General features: G+C 49.1%; 1 protein-coding gene across 2 annotated transcripts in view; it reads left to right on the top strand.

The window, feature by feature from the left end:
• The window catches only part of ARFGEF1 (ADP ribosylation factor guanine nucleotide exchange factor 1), a 138,047-nt gene that overhangs the window by 122,760 nt on the left and 1,751 nt on the right, over positions 1-13,536 (top strand). The window contains exons 34-38 of one of the 2 annotated variants that reach the window (XM_060115445.1): positions 3,567-3,699; positions 7,371-7,510; positions 8,956-9,124; positions 10,400-10,538; positions 11,852-11,969. In XM_060115445.1, the coding sequence (XP_059971428.1) occupies positions 3,567-3,699; positions 7,371-7,510; positions 8,956-9,124; positions 10,400-10,538; positions 11,852-11,969 (699 nt within the window). Of the gene's footprint in view, positions 1-3,566; positions 3,700-7,370; positions 7,511-8,955; positions 9,125-10,399; positions 10,539-11,851; positions 11,970-13,536 lie in introns of those variants that run through there. The other variant, XM_060115446.1, reaches the window with a different exon arrangement.

Below are 13,536 nucleotides of genomic sequence, written 5' to 3'. Positions count from 1 at the left end.
CATCTTATCAAAAGTCCCAGATCTCATCATCTAAGTCATCTAAATCAGGTATGTGGTCTATTCTGCAGCAAAATTTCTCTCCATTTGTGGACCTGTGAACCTGTAGAACAGAGTAACTGCTGCAAAATATAGTGGTGGGCAGGCACAGGGTAAACATTCTCATTCCAGAAGGGAAGCTTGGAAGGAGTAAAAGGGTCACTGTTCCTAATCAAGTTCAAAACCCAGGAGGGTTGGGCCTCCCTGGTGGCGCAAGTGGTTGAGAGTCCGCCTGCCGATGCAGGGGATACGGGTTCGTGCCCCGGTCTGGGAGGATCCCATATGCCGCGGAGCGGCTGGGCCCGTGAGCCATGGCCGCTGAGCCTGCGCGTCCGGAGCCTGCGCGTCCGGAGCCTGTGCTCCGCAACGGGGGAGGCCACAACAGTGAGAGGCCCGCATACCGCAAAAAAAAAAAAAAAAAAAAAAAAACCCAGGAGGGCAAATTCATTAAGTTTCAAGGCCTGAGGATAATTTCTGTAGCTTGGTACCCTGCCCTACCTTCTGGGCCCATGGCTTCTCCCTCTGGTGCTTCAGCTTTGCCCTCTGAATCATTCCTCACTTACAAGTTCCACTTTCCACCCAGTAGTACAACACAATTCAGCCAAGGTTTCTGCAACTTATAACAAAGATCACCATCCTTCTAGTAGCCAATAACACGTTCCTGATTTCCTTCTGAGATCTCACCAGAAACACCTTTTTTTTTTTCAAATAAAGTTATTTATTTATGTATTTATTTTGGCTGCGTTAGGTCTTAGTTGCTGCGCGCGGGCTCTCTCTAGTTGCAGCGAGCAGGGGCTACTCTTCATTGTGGTGCGCGGGTTTCTCATTGCAGTGGCTTCTCTTGTCGCAGAGCACAGGCTCGAGGCGCGTGGGCTTCAGTAGTTATGGTGCGCAGGCTCAGTAGTTGTGGCTCATGGGTTCTAGAACGCAGGCTTAGTAGTTGTGGTTCACAGGCTTAGTTGCTCTGCAGCATGTGGGATCTTCCCGCACCAGGGCTCAAACCCGTGTCCCCTGCATTGGCAGGTGGATTCTTAACCACTGTGCTACCAGGGAAGCCCCAGAAGCACCTTTAATGTTCATCTTTCTATCAGCGTTCTAGTCATGACCACGTGTGTGTGTGTGTGTGTGTGTGTGTGTGTGTGTGTGTATGTATATATATATATATATTCTTTAGGATGATGGAAGCTTTCTCTACCAGGCATTATTCCTTCTGAATCCTCACCAGAACTGAGTTTAACATCCATATTTCTACCAACAGTCTCTTCAGGTCAGTTTAGGTTTTTTTCTATTGTACGCCTCAGAACTCTTCTAGCCTCTACCATTACCCAATTCCAAAGCCACTTCCACATTTTTAGGTCTTTGTTATGGCCACACCCACTTCATGGTACCAAAATCTGTATCAGTCAGTGTTCTCCAGTTCCAGAGAAATGGAGCCAGTAGGAGATAACCTACACCTGTGTGTGTCCATATTTATCTATACGTGTGTGTGTGTGTGTGTAATATATATATGTATATGTATCCCTATATGTTTTTTGCCCTTAATTTCAAAGAATTGGCTTAAGCAGGTGTGAGGGCTGGCAAGGTTGGAAAGTGTAGGGCAGGTGGGCAGGCTGGAAACTCTTGGGCAGCTGTAGTCCACAGGCAGAACTTCTTCAGGGAAATCTCAGTTTTGCCCTTAAGGCCTTTCAACTCACGGGATGAGACTTGACCCATATTATTGAGTATCGTCTCCTTTACTTACAGCCGTAACTGTAAGTGTTCACCACATCCACAGAATGCCTTCACAGCGACACTTGGAATAGTGGTTAATTGAATAACTGGTTACTACAGCCCAGCCAAATTGACGCAGGAAACTGACCATCACACCAGGTTTCTCGAAGTGTTATCACTGTACTACGTTTGCTTTCTTATTTCCACCTCCCTCTTCTCTCACTCCCCCACCTCCCTACATACATTTTTCTGGATTCTTTGCAAATAATTTGAAAATAACACACCCTTTTTTCCCTAAAATTTTTAGTGTGTTTTCCATAAAATAAGTAAATATATATAGTCACGGTGCAGTTAACAAAATAGGGAATTACTATTGAAACAATACTACAATCTGGCTTTATTCAGATTTCTGCTGTTCTCCCACTAATGTTATTGAATTTTAAACCCAGGAAGCCAGAGGTAGCAAATCTATGCCCACTGACCTGATCTGTCCCCCACAGCTTTTTAATTTCTTAACTAATTGTCAGTGGCTAAAACTTAGGTCTCACAGAAGAGCACCACTCTGAACGTGTCTTGAGAACTGTGACATGTGGCATATCGGGCCCGCATTGCTCCATGACCCTGATCCGCTGGAGTTGTTCGTTCATCACAGACTCCACCACTTATGACGTCCTGTTTCCAGCCCAGGATGAGCTTGCTCTTGTTTTTTTGTTTTCCTTAAATTTGGCCCGCTCCCTGCTTGCTCTGGGGGCTTTTGTTTGTGCTCCCTCTGCTGTACAGTGTAGTAGTTTGCAGGGTGGGCTGTGACGCCAGACCCCAAATCAAATCATGGCTCTGCACTGACAAGCTCTGCAGCCTTAGCAAGTTACTTAACCTCCTGTTAAAGTGAGTCCTGCGGTGGGAATTAGATCTGCTGCTGCACATGAAGTCGTTAGAACAGCGTGTGCCGGGGCGCGCGCTCGGCGACTCTGCCTGCTGCTGGGCCGTTGCGGTGGGCCCAGCGGTGCCCCTCGAGGCTGCTCAGTCTCTTCCTTGGCTCCGTCCAGGAGCTGCAGCTGCCCTGGCTGTGCATCTGGTCTCCTGCTAGAACCAAGTAAAGCTGTAATGTCAGCTGCCATATATCGTCTGACACCTCTAATGTCAAAGGCTTGTTAAAGTGTTAAGGATTTACTGCCAAATCTTTAACAACCTGCAAGGAAAGTGTCATCTCCATTTTCAGATTCCAGATCAGAAAACCTCGGCTCCGGAAGATCCATTGCTTTCCCAAAGGTGACACACAGCTGGAGCCGGGTCTGGAGTGGCTCTGTTGGGCTTGACCCTCAGCTTCCCTCCATGTTCTGCTCTCCTAGTTGGTCACCTTCTCACTGACCTTTCTGGTTGCTGGTTTCTTGGGTGACAACATCCTATCCTTCCCTAAATGCACCCCTACAAAGCTTTCCTGGGCTCAGCCTACACAAAACTCGCAGAAACCCCTGCCCACCATGTGTGTTTCTGTTTCGATTTCATGACAATTCATGGGTATTGCTGACAAGTGTTTCCATGTAGTGAAGCTTATTAGTACTTCTGTCTGTTGCTCTTGGGTGGTGTCAGGCCTGATCTCAGTGAGGGTCAGAAAGGAAGCTTTTCTCTAAAAGATTATCAGCTCTTATCCATGTGCAGGTAATATTAAATAACTTACCCAGTATGTCCATCATTGCAGTGTGTACAATGTGATTTTCATAGGGACACAACGTAATTTTTTTAAAAGCAGTGTAATAGAAACTATTTTCATCGTTAAGCTTTATTCATTGTACTTAAAATGAATTTTTTTACTTTATTAGGATACGATATCACAGAAATCTGTAGATATTCATGATTCTATTCAGCCAAGATCTGCAGATAATAGACAGCAAGCTCCACTGGCTTCTGTCTCTACTGTGAATGAAGAAGTCAGCAAAATTAAACCCACAGCAAGTGAGTTATTTCTCTTAATAAAAATAAATTGTGTATTTTCTTCTATGTAGGCAAGACATGAAAGTTTTGCTCTTACTTTTATTAACAAACACATACTGTAATTGTGTGGTCACTTCCTTACTGTGTTTGCTCCAACTTGGACAGCCCCCGGCAGATGGTCAGGAACTCTGCTGACACCTACAAGACCGGTTTTTTTCTGCAGTGCTTTTCAGCTGATATTTGTTTGAAGCACATGGGTCTTGAGAGGAGAGAGGGCGTGGCCAGGGCATGGAGGAGCAAAGCCCTCCGAGCACTGCGCTGCCCCTCCCCTCACTTTCTTCGGTTCTTTTCACAAAATAGGGGAATCCCTTCTGTTTTTTACTAACTTGGTTCACAGAGGAAAGAGGACCTCCTCCCTAGAGGAAAACAGGACAACTTTAATTGCTTTTTAAAATTGAGGTGAAATTCACATAACAAAAGTAACCGTTTTTTTTTTAAAGTGAACAGTTTGGTGGCGTTTAGCGCATTCCCCACGTTGTGCAGTCACCACTGTATCTGGTTCACCCCAAAAGAAACCCCATAACCATTATGCTGTTGCCCCCACTTCTCCTCTTCCCCAGCCCCCAGCAACCTCCAGTCTGCTTTCTGTGTCTATGGAGTTGTACATTCTGCACAGTTCATGTAAATGGAATCATACAGTGTGACTTTTTATGTCTGGCTTTTATTTAGTATAATGTTTTCAAGGTACATCCACAGTGTAAAATGGATCAGTAGTTCATTCCTTTTTATAGCTAATTGTCCTTTGTATGGATATACCACATTTTGTTTATCCTTTCATCTGCTGGTGGACATTTGGGTTTGTCGCACCTGTTAGTTACAATGAATAATGCTCCTGTGAATCTCTGTGTACAAGTGTTGTTTGATCACCTGTTTTTAATTCTTTTGGGTGTACACATAGGAGCAGACTTGCTGGGTCATAAGATAATTCTGTGAGGAGCCCCTAGAATGTGTTCCGCAGTGGCTGCACCATTTTGTATTCCTACCAGCAAACTGCATTTTTTCCACATCCTCAGAGACATTTCCTCACAGACGTTTCCGTTTTCTTTTTCTTTTTAATAATAGCCACTCTAGGGGGTATAAAGCGTTGTCTCGTTGTAGTTTTACTCTGTATTTCCCTAATGATTAATGAGGTTGAGTATTTTTTCATGTACTTATTGTCCATTCGCATATCTCCTTTGGAGAAATATTTATTCATGTCCTTTGCTTATTTTTAATTGGGTTTGGTTTTTGTTGTTAGTTGTTAAGAGTTTCTTACGTACTCTGGATGCTACACCCACGTCAGATATATGATTTGCAAATATTTATTTTCTCCCATTCTGAAGGTCTTTTTACTTCTTATTGATAATAATTCTGTGATGTACAAAAGTTTAAATTTTGATGAAGTTCAGTTTATCTGTTTTGCTTATGCTTTTGTTGTCATAGTTAGGAATCCATAGCCAAAGCTAAGGTCATAGAGATTTCCCCCAGGGTTTTCTTTTAAGAGCCTTACACTTGTAGCTCTTACATTTGGGTAATCCATCCCTTTTCAGTTAATTTTTTTCAGGGAATTTTTATTAATCCTAGGTGTTTACATTTGTTTTTGAGGGACGACAGATTTGGTGTCCTCCTTGAAAGGAGCCTCCAGCTTCAGTCACTGTTTCTTGCTCCTTAGAAGGGAGATAGGTGGTGATGAGCGGCCCGTTTGCATTTTTCATTCCTGGGCTCTGGAGCGCAGCTGTCAGGGTCCCTCACAGCTTTGGTCGGCCCTGGAAGGTGCCGTGAGGACACGGCTTTGCTCTCCCTCAGCCCCAAGACTGAACTTACATATACTTCGCTTTGTAAGGGAAGGACGCGGTCCGCAGGTTTTTACTTGCCTGATCTGGGATCGTCCCTCGAACGGAGTGGAGAGCGCTGCGCCCCGCCCTTCTGACCTGAGGGCTGGCATTTCCTTCCTTGTGCCGCCCCCTCAAGGTCCTCGAGGAAGAGTTCACTGTGTCCCAGGGGCCCTTCCCTTCGCCCAGGGGACAGTCGTGGTTGCTGTGCCCGTGGGGAGGTGTCGCCGTGACCCTGTGCCAGGGGCAGCTCCCTCCTTCCTTCTTCACACGCAGAGGACACCGCTGCCCCAGCTGGGCTCCGCCCAGGGCCCGCCCTCCCCCTTGTTCGTCCTTGCTCAGCTTTGCCCCCGTCCTTGGGTGACCCAGTGAAATGGTCGCCTAATATGACCCTTGGCACTGTCAACCCTTGTGAACGAAATTTGTTCAAATAGGTACCGTCCCCCAAACATGCAGCTGGTCGTTGCTGATGAGACCAAGTTCCTCCTGCAGCCCCCGGGACTGGGGTGTCTTGGATTTCTTACATTTTTTGACTTGAGATCTGGTACTAAGAACTAAATGTTCAGTACATCAGCATTTCTGAACACTCTCTGGAAAGGAGTCGTTATGACCTAAATACGAATAAATTTAAGCAAGTTGTTTTGCTATCTCCCCCAAATCCCTAAAACCTGAATTTAACTTGTAGAAATTGGGGAATTCCCTGGTGAGTCCAGTGGTTAGGACTTGGCGCGTTCACTGCCATGGCCCGGGTTCAGTTCCTGGTCGGGAAATTAAGATCCCACACGGCCAAAAACAAAACAAAACAAAAAAACTAACTTCTTGAAACTGGTGCCAGAAAAGGGAGTTTGTAATAATAGCAAAGTGGGAAAAAACTGAAGGACTGTCCAGTCGTCCAGTGCTGGAGCCGCTGCCCTGAGGCCGATGGACAGGCAGCGCCCTCGCCATGGGCAGCTGTGCAGGTGCCGAAGAGCCACCCTGAGAGCCGACCTTGGGGCTGGGCCAGCGCTGCCGGGTTTCACAGCTCCTCAGCTGTTGAGTCGTCGCTCTGAACCTTGCACTTATTTCTACGTTTGCTTACCCGATGGCCAGCGAAGTGGAAACCCTTCCATGATCATGTCTCTCCTTAAGGAAACGGCCCGTCGAGCGCAGTCGTTCAGGCCAGAGGGACGCAGTGCCTGAGCACCGGTTACTTCCAGTGTGCTTACTTTTATGGTCACGCACTCAGCGGATCTCTTCATAGACTTCTGTGCTTGTGAATCCCTTTGGAAACATGGGGTCATTTTAGCTACAGCTACCCACCTGGATCCCAAGAAAACATGTGCTCTGGTTGATCCAGAGTATCGTCCCAGTGGTCAGAGTTCTTGTCTGCCCCTCACTTCCTGCCTCACAGATCTAGTTCCCCTTGTCTTCTTCTGGTTGAGGATTTTATATTACCTATAGTTAAAGGTCAAACTTGGGTTTGCAGTAAATGCTATTAAAATTGTAGCCTTTAATCCATTTGATACATTTTGTTGAGGAATAATTATTAAGTCTTATCCTAAAATTTGTAGTGGAACCTTCTTGAACATATTCACTGTTCTAAGTCATTTTGAATATTTTTGTTTACTTAAAAAGGTAATTTTCTAAGGCTTTTCTAAATATCGATTAAATGAAGCTTTTACTGGGTAGTGCTTATGTGCAGAAGCAGGCTATCCTCAGTGTGATGTGTGCAGGTTACCTTCATACGTGTTAATGTTTCCTTAGCATTGTAATGTCGTAGAAATTATAAAGGATTCAAAATAATTTTTGTTTGCATGTGCATTGGGGTGGGTTTCCTCACAGAATTTCCAGAACAAAAATTGTTTGCCGCCCTGTTGATTAAATGTGTTGTGCAGCTGGAACTCATCCAGACCATCGACAGCATCGTGTTCTTTCCCGCCACAAGTAAGAAGGAGGACGCGGAAAACTTAGCCGCAGCGCAGGTGAGCGGGTGCGAGGGCCACTGCTCGTTGTTGAATGGGGAGTTAGCGCCACGGTCTGGGCTGCAGAGCAGAGGTCAAGCTAGAGACCATCGCCACATGATGCCATTTTAAACCGTGGGACTGACGAAGTGGACAGAGCTGGGAGGAGGGTCAGGGCCCGAGTGGGGGGCCTCCGTGGTTTAGAGCGCGGGTGATGAGGCAGGTTCTTGTCCTCTTGCCTGAGGACAAGCGCCAGGGAGGCAGGGGGAGACCGGGAGACAGTGCTGCCTGCAGGTCAGATGAGGAGGGTGTCCTGAGAAGAAGGGTGTGGTCAGCCCCGTCAGATGCTCCTTAGGGCAGGTGAGCAGCCTCCCGACAGTTGCCCTAGAGAATTGCTCCAGCAATTTGGTGGACTCTGGTTGACCCTGACGTTGTGTTTAATTGTAATGTTGATACAAAAGCATTGTTAAAATGGGTACAAGAGAAGAGAGGAATTGCAGACGGCAGATATCCATAAGTCTGTCAAGGAGTTCCGCTGTTAAGACAGGGTACAGAGGAATGGGCTAATCGCTGGGGGAGGATGAGGGGCTCAAGAGAAGGAAGGGTTCGCTTTGTTCGGTCACTAAGGTTGGCAGTATGGCAGCCCGGAAAACTCTCCTCCGGGAGAGAGAGAGGGACAGTGCAGAAGAGGGAGGGACAGTTGCTAGAGCGTCTTTCAGAGCGAATGGGGGGGCGCCTGGAATAGAAGCACAGACAGTTCGCGATGGTAACAGGAGGGCACGCAAAGCGGGTGGGTTAGAAAGTCTCGGCACGTTGGTCTGTCTGGTGGCCGGAGTCTGTGGGAGATTATTGTGTTTTCTCACTGAGATAGGAAGCAAAGTCATCTACCAGGTGAGGCTGGGAAGAAAGTTTTAGGTCCTTGAGGAGAGAAGAGAAAAACGCGAGTGAGGCGTCCAGCAGAGTGGGCTGGGAGGGCGTGGAGGCATCGCAGGGCAGCACCCAGAGCCCCTGGATTTAAAGAGAAAGCCCGCTTTTCTCCAGTCGTGTGTATTGTGCGGTACAACGTAGTAGGCGGTTTTGCCAGCCAGTTACTGAAAAGAGGAGGTGAGGGGTCATGCACGAGAACATTTATACTCACAGTCCCTGGCCTCAAACTGGTGAAGAGAAGCGAGGACGTGGGGAGGGCGAGGAACGGGGTGGGGCGGGGGGAGAGGCCGGGTCTGGTGGGTGCAGAGCTCTGGGGTCAGGAACGGTGGGGAGGGAGCTGAAGGCATTGGAGGGGACCAGTATGCACAGGATGAAGCTTCTGGAAGTTGAATAGCAAAGGGTGGACCCTTTCTGTTGAGGCAGCGCAGATGAAGTTCTGTGGCTTTTGCTCATAAAACGGGTCTTCGGGGAGCCCTGAGATCTAAATTCACTGACCTCTGTGACTGGGTGCATGTGCTGCGGTGGTTTGTTTCCCGAAGAGAGATGCCGTGGACTTTGACGTTCGAGTTGACACTCAGGACCAAGGAATGTATCGCTTTCTAACATCGCAACAACTCTTCAAGCTGCTGGACTGCTTGTTGGAGTCACACAGATTTGCAAAAGCATTTAACTCCAACAATGACCAGAGGACGGCCCTGTGGAAGGCGGGTAAGCTGTGGATGGGGTCCCGTGCCTGCCCAGTGAACCGCGCCGCCGTACCACAGGCCTTTCTCTGGTGTATAAAAAGCCAGGTAGCTGCCTGGGTAGATGGGTCTCTCCCGTGTTTAGTCAGACAACTGTCTTTCGTCTTGTTTACCCGGTCTGGGCCCTCCTGTCGACACCGGCTGCGTGCGACAAGCGGCCCTGTCCTGAGGCCAGACCTCGGAAGGGAAGTGCAGGGCTTTGAAGTGGGAGGTGGATTTGTTTTTGAACAAGTTGGAAAATTTAAGTAAAAAACAAGCTTTAGGGCCTCCCTGGTGGCGCAGTGGTTGAGAGTCCGCCTGCCGATGCAGGGGATACGGGTTCGTGCCCCGGTCTGGGAAGATCCCACATGCCGCGGAGCGGCTGGGCCCGTGAGCCATGGCCGCTGAGCCTGCGCGTCCGGAGCCTGTGCTCCGTAGCGGGAGAGGCCACAGCAGTGAGAGGCCCGCGTACCGCAAAAAAAGAAAAAAAAAAAAACAAGCTTTATAATAATTTTACTGACATAGCTGATTTTTTATTTAAGAAATAGTTACTTGGTGCCTATTAGGTGCAAAATGGTGCCAGAGAGTGAGAGGCTGCAGACATGCAGGAAAAAGGAGGAAAAGCTGCCGTTCCTGAAACGCCAGACTCTTCCGGCAGAGCGTGGGATGCCTTACGTTTGCGTGACTTAGTTTATCCCCAGTGTCTCTAGCTCCTCATTAAACCCACCCAGGCTTTGTTCATTCTGCTCCGTTCACAGCCTCACGTCTGTAAGGAGTAGTCCGTACTTACCTTTTCCCCTTTATTCATATTCAACCCAAGTTACTGTTCCTGCCAAGGTCACCAGGCTCTTCACTTCCCCGGGCCCTCCCCCTCCTCCCCTCCCCTCCCCCCCCCCCCCCCCCCCCCCGCCCCGGGCTGCTCACCTTTGGCCCATTCTCCCCACTGCGGGGGTGTGGCCCGCTGCAGGCTGCCCAGAGCTGAAGTGTGTCTCCTTCGAAGAGTTGCGCCTTCCCAGGCAAAGCTGTTCTGTATCTCGGGGTCCCCAGCTTGAGGGGAGGGAGTTCTAAACGCAAAAATACCAGACTAGGCACCTCCCCCACCTCCCCGCACAGGTTCTAGCGCCTTCTCCATGTGACCCTGACCCCGTGGAGGGCGCGAGGCCTGGGCACCACGGCTGGACGCACACGGGCTCCACGCGGGCTGTTTTGCCTCCACGTGAGATGCGTCTCCTCCCTAACGCGGCCCTTCCCCCTTCTGCAGGCTTCAAGGGCAAATCCAAACCCAATCTTCTGAAGCAGGAGACGAGCAGCCTGGCCTGCGGGCTGCGCATTCTCTTCCGGATGTACATGGACGAGAGCCGGGCCAGCGCCTGGGAGGAGGTCCAGCAGAGGCTTTTAAAGTAAGGCTCGGGGCTGGGTTTCCGGCTTCGGCCCATGCGGCTCGGTTCAGAGCGGGAAGGGCCGCGCGCGCGCGGTGTGTGGGGGGCGGGGATGGGGATGGACACACACCACCGAGTCCGCAGCCCTGCCCGGCCAAGCGGATACCTTGGGGCCTGAGGAAGAGATTGTGGAACTTAAGCAGAGTCTTACAGACGAACGTGCTCTCACACAGTTGGTGAGATGCAAGCAAATTACGTCTGTTTTTGCTGCTACAGGACAAAGGAGCAAGTTGTATGTCTTAAAATTTTCAAATGTTGTAATTTTTAGGCTTTTCTTCATGCCATAGATAGCTCTATTTTTACAAGCCGATCCATCTGTGAATGTGAAAACCTGCCTGCCTGCATTTAGTTTGAACAAGTGTGTGGAGTTTCTATTGATGTTTTGTTTGCACTCCATTTTTACTTCATGACACGTTAAGATTCTGTCCTTTAGAATTTAAATTCACGCTAAGAATGAAACATGCCATTCAGAAGGAATACTGCTGTTTACATTGTTTTTATTTATTTATTTATTTTTGGCTGTGTTGGGTCTTCGCTGCTGCGCGCGGGCTTTCTCTAGTTGCAGCAAGCGGGGCTACTCTTCACTGCGGTATGCGGGCTTCACATTGCGGTGGCTTCTCCTGCTGCGGAGCTTGGGCTGTAGACGCACGGGCTTCAGTAGTTGTGGCTCACGGGCTCTATAGAGTGCAGGCTCAGTAGTTGTGGATCGCGGGCTTAGTTGCTCCGCGGCATGTGGGATCTTCCCGGACCAGGGCTCAAACCCGTGTCCCCTGCATTGGCAGGCAGACTTTTAACCACTGCGCCACCAGGGAAGCCCCTACATTGTATTTTTGTGTCTTCCTGGGGGAATCGATGTTTTCAGAGACCAATTAAATTCATTTTAGAATGCCAGGCGGCCACCTGGGCTCTGCTTCCCCATCTTGTTGATGAGACTGTTAAGGCCCAGAAGCATCCCGGTCACAATGCAGGAGGGGAAGGGTCACCCCAGGTTTCAGCCCAGGTCTCCTGATGCCAAGCCTGTACGCGCTCCTGCACGGTGGCTTTGCATTCAACGAAACTTGGAAACTGTGCGTTTCCTGGTAAGCTGCAGTGGCTTCTTCTGATACCTTGTTTTGGATAACGTATAAATGTTTATGTTGACGCTCCAGTTAATGTAAACACGTGGAGTCTGGCAGCTTCCTAAGAGCCACGCCCTCCTCGTCTCAGCTGTTCTCTCTGAATGTCATACCAGCAGGTGTGCGAGCATGTGTGACAGGGAACCTTTTCTGTTCCAGTGTCTGCAGTGAAGCCCTGAGTTACTTCCTTACCCTAACGTCGGAAAGTCATCGGGAAGCCTGGACTAACTTACTGCTTTTATTTCTAACTAAAGTCCTGAAGATCAGCGACAATAGGGTAAGTATGGCACCCCGAGCCTCGCTGGCATCCGGGCTGCGGCCCCTGCTGCTCGCACCTCACTGGCGCTCCCTGCTCCCTCCTCACCCCGCCGTGTTCTCCAGTCAGTGATTCTGTAGGGGTTCAGTAGGGGAGGGATCCTAAAGACACCCTGACCCGCGACTCGGGTTCCCGCACATGGTCAACTCCCATCCTGCCCCCTGAAGTCTCTTCTGCCCCATTTTCAAAACTGCTGACCAGGGCTTCCCTGGTGGCGCAGTGGTTGAGAGTCCGCCTGCCGATGCAGGGGACACGGGTTCGTGCCCCGGTCCAGGAAGATCCCACATGCCGCGGAGCGGCTGGGCCCGTGAGCAGTGGCCGCTGAGCCTGCGCGTCCGGAGCCTAGGGGCCGCGGCGGTGGGAGGCCCGCGTACCGTAAAACAAAAAACAAACAAACAAAAAAACTGCTGACCAGCCTTCCCTCCATCCGCCCCCGACCACGGCTGCGTCTGGGCCCCAGGCCTGTGCTCCATGCTTCAGCCATTCCTTTGGCATTTTGATTTGTTCCATGCGACCCAGAGCATCTAGTGAATGGGCCATAAACTCATTTAAGACTTTTAAGCCAGTAGAAATAAAGATGAAATATAAATGTATAGCAGTGTGTGTGTATATATATATATAATATATATATATATATATAGTTTTCAGAAATACACATTTCACTCTTTAAAAAATCTAGCAACTTTCAGCCCACGTAAATGGAAACGGGCTACTGTGATCCCTGAGTAGGTTTAAAAATGCCTAGTCCGGTGGCCTGAATTTTGACACGTCAGGCCATGGTGGTGGTTGGGACCCCGTAGAGGCCATGTAATGCTACTTGGTGCCCCACAGATAGCCATCCCAAGCCGCATGCTCTGTCCACGTGTGTGTCCCTCTGACCCGTGGGCCAGGTAAAGCTTGGAGAAGTAACTTAAGGCACCAACAGCCAAGTGGCCGAGAAGGACTTCCCACCCATCTGCTTTATTCCACAGTTTGCTTTCTGACCACGGTGTGTCATTACTGCTTACTTGTAGCTTGTGGGGTGCGGAGAGCAGAAAAGGACAGAAAATAGGCGACTAGTATCCAGAGGTTAAAGAACTACAGCAAAAATACAAAGTGGATCAGTTGAACTATAAATATGGAATGTATAATCTTTGCCTGGAGACCTCATATTTTGTATTGCAGTATTAGGTAGAATTTTCCCTAAAAATTAAAATTTTATTTACCAAATAAAAGATGCAGTTTCAATACCCCATAGCTTATAAAAACTCAGCTGTGGTTCTTGCTTGGCTTCCTTCTTTTGCTTATTACCCAGGGAAAACAATGATAAATACTAAACGTTTGTCGTACGTTTGTCAAGGAAATGTAATGGAAAATGTTTTTCAAAATAAGGATAGATTGGGCTTCTCTGGTGGTGCAGTGGTTGAGAGTCCGCCTGCCAATGCAGGGGACACGGGTTTGTGCCCCGGTCTGGGAAGATCCCACATACCGCGGGGCGGCTGGGCCCGTGAGCCATGGCCGCTGAGCCTGCGCGTCCGGAGCCTGTGCT

Source organism: Mesoplodon densirostris, chromosome 13 (genome assembly GCF_025265405.1).
Source record: "Mesoplodon densirostris isolate mMesDen1 chromosome 13, mMesDen1 primary haplotype, whole genome shotgun sequence".
NCBI classification, from domain to species: Eukaryota; Metazoa; Chordata; class Mammalia; order Artiodactyla; family Ziphiidae; genus Mesoplodon; species Mesoplodon densirostris.
Note: the sequence above shows the minus strand (reverse complement) of the source record. Positions and strands in the feature narration are given on the sequence as shown.